Source organism: Marmota marmota, unplaced genomic scaffold, assembly GCF_001458135.2.
Source record: "Marmota marmota marmota unplaced genomic scaffold, marMar, whole genome shotgun sequence".
Taxonomy (NCBI): domain Eukaryota; kingdom Metazoa; phylum Chordata; class Mammalia; order Rodentia; family Sciuridae; genus Marmota; species Marmota marmota.
Genome location: NW_025999900.1, coordinates 58,254,769 through 58,275,217, shown reverse-complemented (window position 1 = coordinate 58,275,217; position 20,449 = coordinate 58,254,769). Strand labels below are relative to the sequence as shown.

Sequence of the window (20,449 nt, the reverse complement as noted above, 5' to 3'; positions counted from 1 at the left end):
TAAGTACACAACTAACTTCCCTAAGGCCATACAGCTATGGAATGGGATTCAACTCCAAATTCCAGGGCAATTTTCCAGAGGTTTAACTGCTCTGCAGAGAAGTCAGGGTTTTAACTAGACTCCCAAAGACTTCCATGCCATGATTTTCACTACTTCTCAACCACTGTAGTCCGGAGTGTCTGGATTATAAAAGTAATACATGTTTAATGTAAAACACAGGATATGTAGGAAAGTACTCATGAAGAAATAAAAGTCATGCATACTACTACTTCATGTTTTTTTGTTATATTTCCCTTCATCATTGTTTCCCAGTTTAGTTAGCTGAATTTTCACATAAGATCAAATATGTTTATAATATAATATTTTTATTAGCTTAATAACATTAAGAATTTCTAGTGCCACTTAATTCTTATAACCCATTCATTTTAATAGCCACAAAATCAAATTTTCTATAAGTAATACCCTAATAAATATATTTCAGCATAAAAATTTTATTATCATTTTCTTCCTTAGAATAAATTCCTAGAAAAGGAAAAACTAAATCAACGATATGTGCATTTTTGAGGTTTTTTTTCTTCCTTGTTGATACAAAACTGAATTCCCTACATGTTAGTTGCTCCTGAACATAAGAATTGTCTTTCATTTATTTGTACTCCCCAGAGAAACTATTGTGTTTTCCAAGTAGGGAATCCTACACTTTTTGGAACAGTGCTGTTGGTTCAGCATTTTTTGTTCAAATGCTACTGATTTGAAACTCTGACACAGAGGGTGGGGATAGGAATACCTCTCAAGTTGACACATAAGCACTCTCATTGGTCAAAAAGAGAAACTCCAATTCAAAGTTATAAAGAAAATTGCTCTTAGCAAAACCAGCATGGTGATGGAACAACAGAAAAATAGGACCCAAAGAACCTATGTTGAAGTTTCAAATATTCTAGGAACCAGCTGTGTGACCTTAGCTAAGACACTTCAACTCTCTGAGCCTGTTTGTGTATCTATAAATGAGTAGATCGAACCAAATGATCTCTTTGCAACTTTCCAGCATAAACTTTCTAGCTTTGTCTATAAAAGCACAGTCTAGGTAAACAGTTGCAGAAAACATGCACTATTGGTATATTAAGTAGTAATTACAAACTACTGCAAATCAAACTATATCACCACTGAATATAATGCAATTCACAATGGTAACAGGGATACAGAATGAGATACAGTACTGGAGTCCATGAAGCTCATGGACTCCCTGGGGAGGCTTTGAGACTATCAAGTGCTAACACAGCTCAGTCACGTGCTGTGGGAGCTGATACAGGACACAGATGTTACTAATAATATGAGCATTTTAAAAAATTTAAATGGGACCTTGAAGAATGAGTTCATCTCACTGAAGAGTTCAAAGAATTTCAGGAAAGAAAAAGGTCTAAGCAAAGGCAAAGAGGGTATGAAATGAAATAAGACTACATGGAACGCACTGAGCCCGCGGCCTGACACTTGGTAAGAGTTCAACAAATGGCATTGTTGCCTTGAGGAGGATAACGATGCTGACTCACAGGAGCACAGGCGGCAGTGGTGGACAATCAAGCAGAGACTAAGCTGGAAAGTAGGCTGGTGAGTAATGAGGTAACTTTTGTGTGCCATGTTAAGGATTTCCGACACTATCCTGAAAGAAATCAAGCACTGTCCAAGATTTTTAAGGAAGGAACCAACATGATGCGCTGTTCAGAAGGATCACCTCATTAGTCTATGGAGGAGGGGTTGGTAGGCGTAGCCTAGGCCTCGGGAACCTACTACACATGGTGACCTTATGTTGTATTAGCCAATGACCTGGTGTGAGGAAAGGAACGGACGCTGGATATCAGGACTGTGTCTTCTGTATTGCTATGCACCTGTCTTTATAGGTTAAAAAATGACCAAAAAAAGAACTGGCTATATTTTTCTGAAGCATACATACCCTTGTGGCATTGGTAGAGGGTATCTTCAAGAGGCATATCATAATTCTCAAACTGGAATCTAAAGAACACTGTGAATAAACATGAAGAAAGAATTCAGTTCCTTTAACATATCTTTTGTACATCGTATTTCTTATATTTATTTTTGTAAAAAGAAAAATCTGAAATATAACTACCTCTGTTCAGTTTCCCATGCCATATATTCATGTTGAAAACAATTATTTTAGGTTAAAATATTTTAATGAAACAATTAAAATAAGTAAATAATTAAACACAGCTTCTAAACTATTTTTCAAAGACACAGCTCTAGAATTTAATCATACAGAAAGTTGCACAGAGAATCAGATAGCCGGCTGGATGAATGGACACGCAGGTGGACAAGAGGACTTTACATAAATCCAGTTCTAAAGAGATAACACTAATTTGTAAACGGCCATGTTAGAAATAGAACAAAATCAAACTTATTTAAGAATGATTAGTCCAAATAAGAAATAGTTTCACCTTCACTTTCTCTGCCATGAAAAGACATGAAAAAAGTCTGAGGGAAAGTATTAAAATTTTTATAAGGGAAAAATTAGACTTTCAAATTTATTAGAGTTCCATTTTGGCAAAACTTCACATCAAAATGTACTTTTCAAATTGAGTTTACTGGGACTTGGGGGAAATGTTACAGCAAGACCACGCCTGCAATCCCAGTAGCTGTGGAGGCTGAGGCAGGAGGATCACAAGTTCAAAGCCAGCCTCAGCAACTTACTGAGACCCTGTCTTAAAATAAAAAATTAAAGCGCTGGGGATGTGGTTCAGCAGTTAAGCAACCCTGGGTTCAATCCTGGTACCAAAAAAGAGAATAAACAACAATATTGTTTAACATTCTGAACACATCACAATAGCAGGCTACAGTTCAATTTCTGCAGCTGTGTATTTTAATCTCTTTAAGATACTGTAAATTAAGCCAGTGATTCTTCAGGTGGAATCCCGGGACCAGCAGCATGCCCATTACCTGAAAACTTGTTTGGCTGTCAATCCCCTGGCCCCACCCCTACTGAATCAGAACTCTCAAATCAGTCCCAGTGATCTGTATGTTAGGGACACTGATGCACACTGGAGGTTGAGACCCACTTTTCTAAACTGGTGAAACCATGTGTTTTTCAAAGGCTTATAATTTCCTCGGAGATGAAAAACAAAACAGAAGCAGTGCCCAGATCTGACCCAGCAGGGGAAATTCTTACATAAATACTGAAAGCATCTCACAAGTACTTTCTAAAAGAACTGCTGGCCTGTTTAATGTGCTCAATACCCATCACAGTTGATGTGAAATTTACTTAATTTAAACCAGGGGCTGAAAACTGGCTGCTCATGAGGCCCTCCCAGTGATTTAAAAATCAGGAAATGTCATCCTAGAAAAGATGGGAAAATCCACAACATGACACCTCATTTCTCATATAACTACTGGGGTAGCAGTTGACCCCAGCAGAAGGACTGGTACATTACAATTTTTAAGAGTCTGGTCCCAATTCTTATTATTATCTTAGATCATTCCACTTTAGTCATTAACCTTGTAGGCAGGGTCCCTACGGGCAGAGCTGATTATCACAAACTAGGCATTTCAGTAATTTATAGCTGGCAATACTTCCAACTGATCAGTGTTCACGTTAAATATTTTGACTATCACATCTGCACCTGGTCATTCGAATTTGTCATACCTGCTGCACTCTTCTTAGAGTATGTGGCTTATTAGCAATAAATGACCCTGAATAACTCTGGTCTAAAGGAGATTCTATGTGGCTGAGTTAAAACGCATATCCTTGATTTGTTTATGCATGTATGTACAGTAGTTATATACAGACATAGTTTCAAAGTACTAATCCTCCTTGCTTGGATTTATTCAGCTACTCCAGATTTGTGGGTAAACAAGGATCACAGAATGAGAGAAGTAAAGATCCTTCCTGTGTATCCCTGTTTTGCAAAGAAATGTCAAACTCAAAACACACAGAAAAAGTTAAGGGTCCCTGACTCATTATCCTTACAGACCCTATTAGCAGTCTGCCAATTTAGCAACAATGCAGGTGGCTGATCTCTACAAAATTTTACATTCGTATAATACTCATTTCAGAAGTGGAGTTGTTAACATGTTACTTCACTTGTCAGATCAAGAAGCGATTCATTTGATTTCAAGTTAATTAAATCGTGCACAAAAAACAACCCAGATAATAATCTTCACTCTGCAGCTGACAGATTCCTTCTAGCCCTTTGGGATTTATCAAATCACTCAAGACTTTGCTTCTTGTGTTGCTCTCTAGAGATAAATGGTCAAAAGATAATTCACAGTGAAATCTGGAATCAGCTTACCTTCAGAGGTAAAACACAAGGCAGCTTGGCAAAAAATGTCTGAAACTGGTTGCTGATTGTGGTCCAGAGGCTACTAGGAGAATCCATGGGCAAAGCTTCCATGAAAGTAGCAATGTTTTCCAAACAGCGTATCATAGCACCCCCTGCTGGTAAATTCTTTTTGTTATTTAGACCCTAAAAACAAAAGCATAGGCAATCAACTGCTGAAACAGCATGGGAATTCAGATAGCTATTTGTTGAAGATCAGTTTTAAAATCACATATTCATGCTATATACATGCCTTGAGTGCCTACCATATGAGGCAATCATTGCAATAAGCAGGAGAAATGTAAAGAAAAATAGACACGTTCAGACAAACTCCAAGGAGTGGGGATCTTTTGATTGAGAGGTGAAATGTGAGCAACAAATAAGAAATATCTTCTTAGGAGCTATCACTGATGTAGTTAGGTGCTAAAAGGACAAAAAAAATGTTGCTGGCTGGAAAGAATTCTCCAGAACAAAGACTAAAACTTAAAAATTAAGGAGCAGGAGCTTCCCTTCTAGCAATGGCTGAATGACTAGGCCTCGGAGCAGAGGCTTGAACCTGAGTCTTGCGATACAACACTGCTCTGTGAATAAGCACATAGCGGATCTTGGAATCCAAATCTCGCCATACAGTAATGCTCTACCCACCATTCATTTTGAAAATTCAGAGCAGGATAGTTTTGTGGAGGTGAGTTTTCAATCCTGGGGTTCACCACTTAGTTGGAAGTCTAGAAGTTTTAAATGAATAGAAATACACACAAAATCTAAATTTAATTTTCAAGTTAAATGACTTTGGATTTCTCCCGCTGGAGTACTCAATGGAGTGACTCAAATAGGGCATGCAATTTCATCTGGGGCCCAGGGTGTCATTAAAGCAAACCTACCTCCAAGAGCTGGCTGAGAGCAGCAATAGAGCTCAGCTCATTGAAGTCCATGAGAGATGTGGCTAAGGTCCGCAAAAAAGTCCCATCTGCGAAGTGAACAATCAGCTTTAGTAGAGATCGGGTTTCAGAGACTCAGCAAGTCTGTTGTGTCCAGACCTCAGCGGGGGAATTACCTTTGATGGTGCTCTGGAACAGCTGCGGGAAGATGCCATTTGGGGCCAGTTGATGGAAGATGCAGCGCAGGAACTGCTTGGCCACCCCTGCTGCATTGCCAGGAACCATCATGCTGCGTTCCAGCAGGGAGAGAAGATGCAAGAGACCATGGGCCAAGAGTCTATTTATTTAGAGTTGAAGCATTTACACAACAATCTTATGTAAAACCTGTCATTTCCATCAGTAAAATAAAATAGTCTAGTCAAACCTAATCCCTGTTAACAATTTTTTTTTTTTTTTTTTTTTTTTNATTCTCAAACTGGAATCTAAAGAACACTGTGAATAAACATGAAGAAAGAATTCAGTTCCTTTAACATATCTTTTGTACATCGTATTTCTTATATTTATTTTTGTAAAAAGAAAACCATAAGGGCTGGGAGTCTTGCTTGGCTCAGTGGTAGAGCGCTTGCCTGGCATGTGTGAGACTCTGGGTTCAATCATCAGCACTGCATATAAATAAGTAAAAGATCCATTGACAACTAAAAATAATATTTAAAAAAAAGAAAGAAAGAGAAAATCATGAAATTCCAGAGTGATCCCTGGCTTGCTGTAGGCCTCCTAAAGTATGTATGAGGGTTCCCAGGACCAGTGGGGAAAGGTGACCTGCAAAGGCCTCATGTCTAGAGAATGGCAGAGTTAGGACAAGAACCCTGGATGAGAACTATCAGCAAGATCCTCCCAAGAAAGTGTAATTGGCTAAGCAAGAGCTGTTCTTAGGGAAAATGCAGTGAGGGAGAGGTTCTTCCCGGCTGGGAGACCTGGGGAGTCTTCCTGGGGCACCCAAGCTGGCACCTGTGGAAAGGATAGGACTTTGACAGGTGCATTTCCTCCACCCACTGTTCACTTCTGCATGTCAAAAAGGGGAACCAAGAGATCTTCATGTGGCCCTGCCCCTTAGACCAAGGGACCAGAAGGGAGACTTCCTGAGGTGGTTAGTAAGTTACCAGAAGGAAGAAAGAAGAAATCAAACCACTCAGGTAGGTGAAGGGTGAAAAGTTCTGCTTACCTAATTATAATAGGTATAATTATACCTCATTATGCAAGCCCACCCTGAAATGCTGGTTCAAACTTTTAAGCCAGAAATGTTCTTCAGGAAAAAAAAAAAACCCAAATGTATAATAACTTTAAGAAAATAGAGAAGAGAAGAAGGGAGCCTTTTCCACTTTGTTTTATGGGACTGCCATGACCCTAAAGCTAAAATCAGATAAAGTCATTATCAAAAGAAAGAAAGAAATGAAACTAAAAAGGAAACCAAAAAGAAATGGTAAGAGATAAAACAGACTTATACTTCTCATGGACACTGAATCCAACTATAGATTAAAAGAATGACAACATCATGACCAAGTAGGGTTTATCTAAGGAATATAGGAATGGTTTAATAATAAAAAATCAGTCAGTGTAATTAAATAAATTAAAAAGGACAAAACCTTTTGATTATTTCAATAGATACAAAAAATACAATTTACCAAAGTTAACACACATTCATGATTTTAAAAACTCAATAAACTGGAAATGGGCGAAGATCCTCAATTTGCTGAAGGGCATCTGTGAAAAACCTATAGCTAACGTAACTAGCAGTGAGATACTGAATATTTTCCCTGTATGGCAGGAAACAAAGCAAAATGTCCACTCACACATTTCTATTACTTGTGGTTCTAGCCATTGTAGTAAGGTAATAAAAAGAAATAAAAGCAAGATCAAAAAGGAAGTAGTAAAACTATCACTGCTGATATGCTGTTTTTCCATGCAAAATCAAATCCTAAGGAATCTACGAAGCAGCATCTGGAACTAATAAATGAATTTAGCTGGGCTATACTTAATATATAATAAACAATTTATATTTATATACCAGCAACAAAATGTTGAAAATAAAATTTTTCATAATTCCATTTACATTAGCATTAAAAAACAAAATTCTTGAGAATAAATTTAACAAAAGATATACACAAAATCTACCTGAAAACTAAAAAAACACTGCTTAGAGAATTTAAAGATCTAATGAAATGGAGATACATTATCATGTTCATGAATTGAATATTTCAATGTCATTTATGTCATTTATATAAAATTGATTTATACTTTTAATATAATCCCAGAAGGCTTTTTTGATAAAAAAAAATGAGAAGCATTAAAAATTTATATGGAAATGTAAAGACTCTAGATATCCAAACCAATCTTGAAAAAGATAAGTTAAAGTTGGAGGCCTCATACTGCCTGATTCAAGACTTACTACACAGCTACTATAATCAAGTGTGGGTATTAGCTTAAGGGTCAACACATAGAACATACACAAAATACATATAATAGACCTGCCCTTATATGGTATTTTGAGTTTAACAGACATTGTAGGGATCCATTGAGTTTTTTACATTTTTAATGATGCTGAAATAACTATATCCACCCTGGATAAAAAAGAATGTCCTAGCCCTAATTCACACAATACATAAAAATTAATTTGAGATGGATCATATAAATGCTAAACATAAACACTAAAACCATAAAGTTTTAGAAGGAAACATTGGAGAATATCTGCATGACTTGGAAGGAGACAAAATGTTCTTAGACAAATAACAGGAAGCAACAATTGTAATTTTTTAAAAAGTTTTAATAAATTAGAATTCATCTGGATTAAATATTCCTCAGCAAATAATACCATTAAGAAAAGGAATAGATAAGTCCAAGACTGGGTGAATATGTTCTTCAAATATTTAATAAAGGACTGTATTCAGAATATGTAAAGAATTCCTACAACTCTGGATAAAGACAACAATTCAATTAAAAAGATGCAAAAGATTTGAGCCGACATTTCACAAAAGAATATATCAAAGGATGGAATTTAAAACTACAATGAGATACCCACTAAATACCCACCTGAGTGGTTAAAATTTTAAGTCAACAACACTAAATATGGCAAAGATGTGGAACAATCCCAAGTCTCATACATTGATGATGGGAATATAACATGGTTACTATTTTATACATAACAGAAATGTTACAACAATCTCTATATAAGCATCTTTATGTAAGAGAAGTGCTGGTGATTTCTTATGACATTAAACATACTCCTATCCTGTGAGACATGAATCCATCCCCAAGAGAAAATGCAAACATTTTTTACAAAAAGGCTTGTATAAGAATATTCATAGCAGTTCTATTTATAATTGCCCCAAACCAGAAATAACCCAAAGTCCTTCAACAGAAAGTGAATAAACAAACTATAGGACACTATTCAGCTCTGGAAAAGAAACAAACTACAGATATAAGCAACAACATGGATAAATCTCAAGACACTGTTGAGTAAAGCAGTCAGACACAAAAGAGCATATGTGGTTTAATTCCATTACATGAAGCCCTACGATAGACAAAACTAATCCATGGTAGAAGAACATCACAATAGTGTCGGCCTCTCTGGAGGCGGACATTGGCTTTAAGCATTTTCACTCCCCATTACTAGTGGGATTATTGTGTTGTAGCTGCTGCACACACAGAATGCAGGCAGATCAGGGTGAGAAAGGCAGTTATGCAGGTTTGTGACTTGTCTTTTGGGAAGGATACCCAAGAGAAAAATAATACCCAGTCTTTCATATCTTGTGACTAACATAACTTCAGGTGGTTAGCATTTAGTGGGTGATAGCCACTCATGGTGCTGGCTCTCACCTAGGCCCTCCACCTCAGTAAGTGGCACATCCCTCCACCAGTTGTTCATACCAAAGCCTGGGTGTCATTCTTGCCTCCTCTCTACCTCTGCACCAAACATCCAATCTATCAGAAAATTCTGTTGGCTCTATGATATTTCCTTTATCTAGAGTACTTCTAAAGTATTTCCTGAATTATCCTTAATGTGACAACTCCTCACCACCTGAGAGCAAGTCACCATCCTCCTCTACTTGCTCCACTGAAATGGTTTCTAAACTGACTTCCCTGCTTCCACTCACTCCCGTGACTTGTTTTAAATCATATAAGCTAGAGTGATCTTTTATTTTTCTTCTTTTTAATTCTTCCTTTTTAAAATTTTTAATTTTAGCTAAGATACACTGGCACACACCTGAAATCCCAGAGGCTTGGGAGGCTGATGCAGGAGGATCATGATTTCAAAGCCAGCCTCAGCCACTTAGTAAGGCCCTAAGCAACTTAGGGAGTCCTTGTCTCAAAATGAAAAATAAAAAGGGCTGGGGATGGGGCTCAGTGGTTAAATGCCTCTGAGTTCAATCCCTGGAATAATAATAATAATAATAATAATAATAATAATAATAATTTCCTTTCTAATAAGAACACAACATAAGACCTATCCTCTTAAATTTTTAAGTGTGCAACACATTATTGTTGAGTCTAGATACAGTGTTGTAGAGCTCCTTAACTGACATTTATGCCTGCTGATTGATTCCCTACTTCCCCTTCCCTAGACCACGAACATCATTCCACTCTGAGTCTAGGAATTTGACCAGAGAGTGATCCTTTCAAAGCACAAGATCAAGTATGTGCTCCAATGGCTCCCTGTTTTATTCAGCGACAGCTCAACTTCTTAAGTAACCTACGGGGCTTTACCTGGCCTGGCTCCCACTACCTGGTCCATCCCATCTGCCATCCTTTCTATGCTCATTTCAGCCACATTATTAGTTCATTCCCTAAATGCACCAGGCATTGTCCTAACTTAACACATCTGCCCTGGCTGCTGGTTCCATAAAGCACCGCATGGATTGCTCTTACTCTGCTCAGGCTTGGCTTAATTATCTCTTCTGCAGAGAGGTTATCCTTGACCACTGTATCTAAAATGACCATTTCCAGTCCCTCTCTAGCACCTACACTTTAATTGATTTTCATAGCACTTTGCACTAAATGATATTAAACCACATTATCAATTTACTTGTTGATTGATTTCCTTATTCCTCTTCAACTTGAATGTAGGTTCCATGAGAGCCAGGATTGGGTATACTTTTCACCATTGTATTCTCAACATCACTAGATAACCCCATAAACACTTGTTGGAAGAATTGATGTAAGTTTCTCTATACTTTTTTATTCATAACACTTAGTATGTTTTAAAATTACAAATTTGTGTGAATATTTCATTCATGTTTACCTCCCCAACAGAGCACAAAACCCCACCGAGGGTAGGAATCCAGTTAGTTTTGCCCCTAATTAAAGCCTAAGTATAGAGCACAGGGTAGGCTTAAAAGTATTCTTTTACTAAAACGAGTGAATTAATGAATGATAAACAAAGGCATGAACTCAAATCAAACAACTAGTGCTTTCTGGAATTGTGACTGGAACCAACAATAACCCTTTCTTGGAATAAGATCATGTCTTAGAAACAGGATGAACATGCACAGGAAACAAAAAGAAAGTGAGATCCGGGCCCATTGTAGGATCTTACCTTTCTGCTTGGTTAGAAAAGGTAGTGCTGGATGCCAATCTAGGAAACAAAGTAAACAGAGTCACACAAATTTCTTAGCTATTCATGATCAAATGCTGTAGTATTGAGGTGGACCTGTTGTGGTTCAGAAACAGGGGGACTTGTGTAACGCCTTTTGACCAGGGACAGAGGGCCCACTCAGAGGTCAGTGTCCCAGCCCCAAAACCTGCCTTCTGCATTAAATCAGATATTCCCATAGAGTGACACATAGTCAAAATCAGTTTGCTGTCACTGGCCAACCTACAAAATGGCTTCCACTGCCAAGTCAGGACCATAGAAACCAGGACAATACTTGCCCAACTCATTCCCATGTTAACTCAAATTCATCACAGTCTACAACCTCTGAAACCTGTCTACAAACAAATCACAAATTGTAAAAACCACTATGAGTTAGTAAAATAGATAACAGGTATTTGTCAGCTACCTGTTGAATAAAAACAATGAGAAAACTGTTGTATTGAGAACAGAAATATGTTAGGTTAAATAATCGATATATAACATAATTTTGAAAGGTATAATTATATGGTTCTGTATAAATGAATATCCCATATGTCATCATATACAAAGAGAATGTACTACATTGGTAGATTTAGAAAAATATATTTTAATCAGTAAAGCATTAAAGAAACAAATAGGGAGAGGGTCACAAATCAATTCACCTAAGGCTACAGAAGTGACCTGAGCCAAGAACCCATTTGGAGAGGAACAATGGCTCCCAGCTACCACTAACACCAGACAGGATTCCAGGCTGCTTTGGTTGTGGGTCCTCTCATTTTACAGTGAGTTGAAAGACATTTGCAAATAAACTGAATAGTAATTAAGGGTACAGGAAATGTGTATGTCTTAAAGAATGTACCTGAAAAAGGGGACAGGTAAAATTTAAGAGGCATCCAGGTAGAGAGCAAAATACGAACAAAATCTCATAGAGAAGTTCAACTAACAAATGAAAGGATTAGCTGAGTTTACAGAGTCTTAGAAAACCCTGGGAATGGTGCCTGTGCTCCTGACTGGCAGGGAGTAAAGGAAATGGTTGTAAATCCACATTGCCTCCTCCATTCTTTGCAGTGGAACTGAGGCATGTAATAAGGAAGCCCCTAATTAGGAAGTGGATGAATCTGTTCTCTTGGAAGCTTTGGCCATGAGGCTTAGGTTTCTAGAATCCTGACAGTTTTCATGAAATATTTTCCCTATTCCCCCTTAGTCTTCCAAAGAACAGAGATTAATATATATATATATATATATATATATATATATATATATATATATATATATATATATATATATATATATATATATATATATATNATATATATATATATATATATATATATATATATATATATTATGCAAAAATGTGTCTGCTACCGTTTTTTCTTGCTTTTCTTCAAAGCTTATGTGTTTCCATCCTACTAATTGGCAATGCTTGAACATGGGTTATTCTAATTTATGTTAAAACAATAAAAACAATCCCCTCAATAACTTAGATCAACTGTTTCAAGAACATAATAACAGATCAAAACAATAATTCCATCTCCTCTGAAACTAAAAAGTATTGATAGTAGGAATTGTGACCACGCATTAATAACAACCCTCAATTCCATTAGTACTGCTGAAAGCTGATATAATGTTTATTCCACAATTATTAAGATCAGCCAAAATGAAGGGTTAAATGACATAGTTCATGTTTTCTCTTCTCCATATCCCCATGCTTATCACTTCCTCTGCATTCGGCCACTCTGAAGGTGAAGGTGGAATGGTTACACTTCACTTTATACTGTCTCTGCACATATGACTCTAAAGATGCTACAAAAAAAAATCTGCAGAGAGGGAGATAACAGGGTCTTATACTTTGGGGGTCAAGTTTTTAATGTTTTTCTTGTTTACACTGAAATCAGTATTTCTTCATTTAAAAAAAAAAGGTTTAATTTTAGCTCCATTAAGATTCATGCTCTTTCCTTCTCTCAAATGCCAGGAATTTTCAGAATTCAGTTCTTGTCCTACCCCAGTGAAATCTTTTCCTTCTATAGCACTTACACTCATATTACTCATCATAGCACTTAATCTATGTCCCACCTGTACCCCAGTGGCCATTCAACATAGCACTTAATCGATGCCCTGTCTATATGGCCACTCAATGATTCTGCACAGAACTGTTCCTTCTAACAACTCAGCCATGAATCACTTGAAGGCAGGAGCTAGGCCTTAGTGCCTTTAGTCCAAAGCACCTACCACTATGTTAGCACAGCTTGGAAACTTAATTTTACTCAGTCCTCTATGTTATGTTTGTTACTGAATTAGAACTTTGTGCATATCCATGAAATACATCATCCATCTCCTATTGTCTTTCTACTAAAGGGAATTTTCTTTATATGAACACTCAAAATAGCTAAGCTTATTTTTCCCTCAGGCTGAAGGTCCTGTTCCCAAAAAATGTGTTTATCTTTCCTTTATCTGAGTCAGAAATGTGAAGCTGCTACATTTATTTACTTGCATTTATCCCCTCACATAATTAGGCCAAGTTGCATAGTTAAGTGAGGGTCCCTTGAGATTACAAAATACCTAGAGAATTCATCTCAAAATAAAAAGAGAGATAATAATAGTAATAATAATATTAGCTAATGAGGTGCTTAATATGAACTGATAGTTCTGAGCACTGTTACATATGTTAGCTCATGTAGTAAATACAAACAACAAACAGTACAAGAGCAGCTTCTTCTAGCTTCACTCTGACGTTGTAACTCATGAATCTACACAGCTGGGGAATTCAATACAAAATCAGTTCATTCTGTTTTTAAAACTAGTCTGAATTGGGCTGAAGTTGTGGCTCAGCGGTGGAGCGCTTGCCTCACATATGCAAGGCGCTGGGTCCAATCCTCAGCATCACATAAAAATAAATAAACAAAATAAAGGTATAGTGTCCATCTACAACTAAAAAAAAAAAATTTAAAAACTAGTTTGAATTGATTCCACAGATATCTACAAGGTAAATGCATGCTTGCCTTTTGAACTGGTGGATTTTATCTCAAGATTTGTCTTGAGATAAACAACCAAACAACTCGAGCTGACCCTACCTTCCCACAGACTGCATGATGTCCAGCAACAGCGGGGCCGCCAGGTCGGGGCTTAAGTGAATGAATGTGGAGAGGACCACAATGGCCAGCCCGAGGGTTTCTTCATCATATTCTTCAAGAATGGCCCCACAGTCATGGCATCTGCAAGGAAAACGGAGGAGTGCTTTCCTGAAAGCCAACCACTGTTTCAAGATACAACATACAACACACAGTCATTTCTCATGAGTCTTGGAAAAGCCCCCCAAAGGAGGTAGTGTCCCCACTGTAACAATAAGCGGGAGACCTAGGGCCACCACCACCACAGATACAGAAAAAACACACTTGGCAGAGGTGGTGGAAGTCCCTTTAATTACTGAAAATACTCTTCAAATTCACAAGCATCTGGAAAATGGGAGTTATTGAGCCCTGTTGGAATGAGCATCAGCTGAACTATCGGTGTGAAGCTTCTGTGAAAATATGGCTAGAGATTGTCAATGACTAGATAGTTTTCTCATTTTGTCAAAATGAAAAATGGCTAGGCATGAATAGAAGCTTTCAAACAATGTTCTATTTGTGGGTAAGAGATAGGGAACTTGAGTGAAGATAACAGTTTAGAAAGCCTGGGGGTCTCAATTGAGTCCCTTCTCTACCAGTCACTTAGATCAATTTTATGAATTTACTGAGCTTAATGTGTGAAAACACAAACAATGGTACCTGCTCTTAAGTAACTTACAACTTACTGTTCCTCATGCGTTCTAATGTGAGTTCCATTTAATTAAACTCAACCAAGGCAGCTTTATACAGTGGGAGGAAATAGCAAGGGTCCAAAACTATGATTGCTGTTGTGACCTTCTATTTGAAACCCTCCTAAATATAGGTAAAAATAAAATAAATAAGTAAATAAAAGTTTTCTTGCAAAATGGCTTTTATATAGCCTTCATATTTATAACCAAAAAAGAAGAAAAACGAAGTAAATATGAAGCAACTAGGAAAAATTGGGACTTGGGAGGGGGAGGATGAGAAAGGAAAACATTACACTAGAGGAAGAGCCAAGAAGAGCCCTCCCAGGTAATACAAAGCTCCCCAGGTGGACATCCCAAGGCCACTTCAGCAAGGACTGTCAGATGGTTACTGGATGAGAGCTGAGGAATTAAGACTTATAGGATTTCAAGTTTGGAGAGACCCCTTTGGACCAGGACCAGGTATGAGTATCCATGTAGCTGGAATTCTTGGTCCTGGCCCAAAGGGACCTCTCCAAACTTGAAATCCTGCAAGTATAACTCTATCATATTCACTGAGCAAGCATTTATGTGCCAGTCAATATACAGGGAACTTAGGGTATAAAATATAGAAGAAATGGTCCTGGTCCCTAAGGAATTCCCAATCTGTTACAGAACATGTATGTGTTATTTAAGAAAACACATATAACATGCAATGTGGTAAGTGCCAGGATAGAGATGCACCGGATGCAGAGGAGGCTGGAGAATGGCATGACTGATGCTGCCTGGTGGAATCAGGGAACTTACCTTCACCTGGATCTTCAAGCATGAGCAGTTCACAAAAGGGCACACAGGGAGGGCACAGCAGGGCACACAGGGAGGGCACAGCAGGGGGGCTCTGGAAAAGGGGAGGGGCTGGGAAAGGGGTCCTGTGAGGAGTGGGAGGGCCGAACCTTCCCAAGCTGAAGGACCTTATCCAAGAAACCAAGACAACTGTGCTTGGTCCTAGAAGGGCTTTAGGGCTATTGGAGGCTGACGAGCTGAGAGCTGACACAATCAGTTTAAGAATAGATTCTGCTAGCAGGATGGAAAAAGAATGGAATATCATCCTTATTCCCAATCTAACAATTTGAGGTTTCTTATTGAGGGGTTTTATAGGTGTGAAATTATTACTAGGGATAATAAGTGAGTGACATTATTTAAATTTATTCAAATAAAAAAAGAACAATGCCTAAGCACAAAGAAAAGGTGTCCATAAGACAGCATTCCTAAATCACAAACACATACCAACACTTACAGTTACAGCCTTTTGAAGAACAAATTATGACTTAAAAGCAGAATTTGCTTGCTCTTATCCTTTCTCACAACTCTGATGACCAAACTCTAATTCTATGTGCACTCACTTGTCAGTCATCACCGTTGGCTGCTCGTCAGTGAATTCTTCAGGAGCAGGTACAAACATGCTCACTATGCTGGGTGCTGACAGCAGGCTGGATTTCGTGGCACCTGGGTAAGCAGCAAAGAGACAACCAGTAAATAAAGTTCAGCTCCTGGGATCAGGAAAGTCCCCACTCTGCTCTTACAGCCCTCCACAGATCACATTCAAAGGATTGCAGCCTGGACATCCAGCTGCATTGTGGAAAAGCTTCAATGGTATGATGAAGTCAAGAACTATTGTGATTTGTCTCTACTTCTATGATTTTAAGAACTGGATGTCTATGTCTCCCTTGCCTCTTGACTTTGAAAATATCTGAAAGCATTCAGATGTACCAACGAGGTACTAAAACAAAAATGACAAATCAAGAGGGAAATCTATTCCAGGGTACTCTTAAGTCAGTCACCCCCTCATTTGCCAGGCCTCAGTGGAAGCTGTCCATGTTATACGTCATTTCTAAAGGCACCATATATATCACTATTAAAGTGTTGCTAACGAGGGAAGAAAATAAGATCCCAGGGTATATATGAGGTAGAAATATCACTGCAAATTTTACTTTGGAAATTAATATCATAAGCTCCAAACCAAAAGACTATTTTTCAAATTGAAATATTTATGAGTGAAAATGCAAGTGTTTTGAAGATACCATTTAGTAATTCACTTGACTTTGGCCAATAGTACCATCATGTTTAAAACTTTGGGTTTCACTTTCTTCAAAGAAATCTGAGGCAGGACTCTTAGCAACATGCTCCAGTGATGAGCAAAGTTGGAGAATCAGGAGGGTATTCTCCATTAAGGAAGCCACAGTGTTGGAGAGGTTTTCCAGAACCATGCAAATGAAGCATCAAAAAAGATCCCAAAGCAACAGTTTAGAATAATACCATGTTATACAAAGAATCCCTGAGACTGTGTTCTTCAAACAGGAAAGAAGGCAGAAGAAACCAATGACCGTTAAGAAATCCACTTCTCAAGGAACTTGGTACTGGAAAGAAATTCCATCTCTCCTTAAGCAGAAGAAAAACAATTCAGAGAATTGGTTTCTAAAGGAATCAAAATAAAATGTTTAGAAACCTAACCAAGTAGACAAGTGTTTCAATCTGAGAGGAAAAAAATGGGATAAAAGTGTTCAAAACAATTGAGTTACTTCCATATTATAGGCTACAAAAGGTACTTAAGAGAAGCGGAAGACCTGTAATCCCACAAGGCAAAGAAAAGTATCCAGAAACGTGTACTTCATGTCACTCCCTAAACTCCTAAGTGGGAATACAGATTTTACTACAATATTCATCAGCTGTCTCTGAGATAATGTTCTTTCCAAAATATACCTCAGAGTGTCATTAACAAAGATATCTGCTTCTAGAAGATGTTTCTTTGAGTGGAAGCAACTTTATTACAAGCATAACTATAAATTGATTAGTAAATCGAAGAAGCAAGAACTAGGCCAAGATAAAAGAAGACATACTTGATTATTAAACAGCATGGTAAACAGCATGAAGTTGCTTCAAGAAACCAAAACACAGAAAGTTTAAATATAATTCTTCACATTTCTTGAACTCTGAACCATATGCCAAAATGCCTGTGCTAAAAGCAGAAGAATTAAGCCCATAATGGTTACACATAATCCAGACCTACTACAAACATGAAAAAGTAATTCAACAAACAACTCTGTGTTAAGGCTGTGTCAGAGGATTATTGTCAATTTCTGTTACACTGTAATCACAAATAAAGTCAAGTAAAAAGAGGGACCCAGTCGTTTTTGTGTTTTCAAAACAGTCATCACCTAAGGAAGAGGTATTTTTGACAACAGCATTGTGAAGTTGTTGTTCATATGACAATACAGAATATATGATGCAACATTTACAGCAGTCATCTAGGAAGGCAGGTAGGTTGCAGTACTGGGCACTGGTCTCACAGGATAACACTAGCTGAATCCATGGATTTCTGAATCCTTCTGCTGATGTGGGAACAAAGAATGATGTACAAGGAGAAGGTGGGAAATGCAAGAACAGAAGCTGGAGACCTTAACTCCCTTTTGCTATAGCTGAGTCACACCACAGCTAAGACTGCAGTGTTGTTCCCAGTTGCTGCCAACACTTCTGCCAACACTGACACTGCTGGCTCCCCTCCTGACTATCCAGAATGCCCTCTGTACAGAACTAGAAGCAGAAACAGAATGTTCTCAGAAACTTGAAGAAGGAGGGGACCTCCGCAGCCCAACTTCAAAGCTGGAGATGTTGATAAAAGTCTCTCTGAGAATCTTGGAGACAGGAGAAACCATGAAGTCGACTCTTCTGTTCACCATGAAACAGAATGACTTTCCATCTTTGTTCCATTTTCCTCATTGCAATTTTGCTTCTACTGAATCATAAACAAGCACCAGAGATTTGTATGACCCACCTGGCTTCCACTCATAAAGGTGAGAAGAGTCTCACCTGATCTGATACAGGAGCTGAAGCTGCTACTCACTGCCAACAAGTGTTGAGGGAAACCAGAGATAAACATTTCCATCCTCCTTAGGAAACCCAGAAGAGTGGCATGGGCTAGAAAAACAGACCTACTTGATGTAAGGGACTAGCTGTGAGATGGAATCACTATTCTTTTAAAAAATTTTTTTGTAACCAATGATAGGTTAACTTCCTTCGAATTTTAAAAAGAACAAAGTAAGGATTAATTACCTTTGTAATTAAGATTTTGAAGTTGAATTTTGAAAATAAAGACTCTGATGCTGTTAGCATAGATTTATGCTTAGCTGGCTACCATCAACAACATAAAATCAAGTGTATGTTTTCAACATACCCCTCCAGCAGCTGAAAAGAAGCTATTTGCCTATGATCACAACATACTAGGGACAAGGTGATACAGAAAACTGACACACGTATTAGGAGGAATACCGAGGGGTCTAGGGCCTAGAAACAACAGAGAATAAGCAATAGGTGGATATTTTCAAATGTCAAGAAAACTGGTGGATACTAGGCTTTTATTGTGTGGCCTGAAGGGCTAGAAAGCCATGATAAGGAAGACCTTTCTTCTGGTCATGTTATAAGATGAACTGTCGTGCGTTCAGTCCCCGAAGGTGTTTTGCAGAGGCTGCATCACTTCATGGAGCTGCTGAAGAAAAGGTTTCAGCACCTGCTCCTGTTGGGTGACTCGGTGATGGACACGTACAGTCTTGCAGCTCTTACAGGCTGAGACTCTGACTCAACCAACCTCTCATTCTCAACGGCTGTCCCTCCAGGTCAGGGTTTAGGCACATTGGCACATTACACTGGCGTTTCCCAGGCTGTATCTGTTCTGTGGATAAATAGAGCATTTCAGTCTTCAGTGTGGTCAGGTGACTACAATTCACAGCACAATGAATATAATCAATAATCTCTTGGGACCCTTTTTTTTGTCATTGCTATTGTAGACTGTTAACATTTAAAGGATACAGCCTAGACTTTAGGGTAGGATTATTTGAGGTTTTGATACAAATTTATCATTCAATTAAATGAAATATACCTGAAAATAGGAGACCACCCAAAACTATCCCAAAAGAGGCCAGATCCCACCATACCTCAAACAAGTGCAAATCCTGTATCTCCTGATATGAAATGAAAGGTCAATGTCACGGCCATGAAAGAAATGTTTTATGCAAACCAATGAATACATAAGTGATAATTTGATGTCATAGCCAGAAAGTTCATACAGAAAACACATGGACCTGGTAGAAGGAAATTATAGGCGTTTGAGGGATGGAGAACAGAAATGAAGGGTGACAGCAGAAATGGAAGACAGGTACCTCAGGAACATTTGTTCACATGAAAGACAAGACAGAGAAGCAAACCATGTAGATGTGTCCTATGGAGCAGAGGCAGGTGCTCTGTGAGCCAGTGGTGAAAGCTAAGGGGAATTGCATGACCCATGTTTTAGGCTGTCATTCTCTGTACGCCTACATGACAAGATCTGTTCTTGTAAAGATGTGGTTTAGAGTGACATGGCACTCAGCACCGTACTACACATTCATGGGCTCGCTTCTGAGCTTAGACATGGGAAGTACTTTTTACAACACAAATTTTAAAAAAGAAGATTGAGATGAAGCTCTAGTCGCAGATGAAGACAAGAGAACCAACTCGGAGGATAGAAAACGAGCCAGGAAAACTCAGGTGAAAGAAATTCAGACAGTATGTAAATGGGAGGTATGAAATGAGAAACCAGAGTGACATGAACAAAGTTGAAATCTGGTTAAAAAGTGAGAAATTCAGTTAAATGGGTTATTTAGCATCATGTTGGTTTTTAGATTAAAATTCAGATGAAAATTGAGATCAATTGGCCATTTCATAACTTTACGATGTCAATCAAACTAGGTAATTATAGTCAAAATCTAAAATGGTTAGTATAGGCTGAGCCACTAATTACAAAAAACAATAGCATGGCAAAATA

General features: G+C 38.0%; 1 protein-coding gene across 16 annotated transcripts in view; it reads right to left on the bottom strand.

The window, feature by feature from the left end:
* Positions 1-20,449, bottom strand: part of Unc79 (unc-79 homolog, NALCN channel complex subunit) — a 258,968-nt gene that overhangs the window by 48,960 nt on the left and 189,559 nt on the right. For all 16 annotated transcript variants that reach the window (XM_015495035.2, XM_048799242.1, XM_048799233.1 and 13 more), the window contains 8 exons: positions 19,238-19,321; positions 15,999-16,101; positions 13,898-14,038; positions 10,788-10,826; positions 5,374-5,486; positions 5,201-5,286; positions 4,293-4,466; positions 1,946-2,014 (listed from right to left, as the gene is read on the bottom strand). In XM_015495035.2, coding sequence (XP_015350521.1) covers positions 1,946-2,014; positions 4,293-4,466; positions 5,201-5,286; positions 5,374-5,486; positions 10,788-10,826; positions 13,898-14,038; positions 15,999-16,101; positions 19,238-19,321 — 809 coding nt within the window. The remainder of the gene's footprint in view (positions 1-1,945; positions 2,015-4,292; positions 4,467-5,200; positions 5,287-5,373; positions 5,487-10,787; positions 10,827-13,897; positions 14,039-15,998; positions 16,102-19,237; positions 19,322-20,449) is intronic.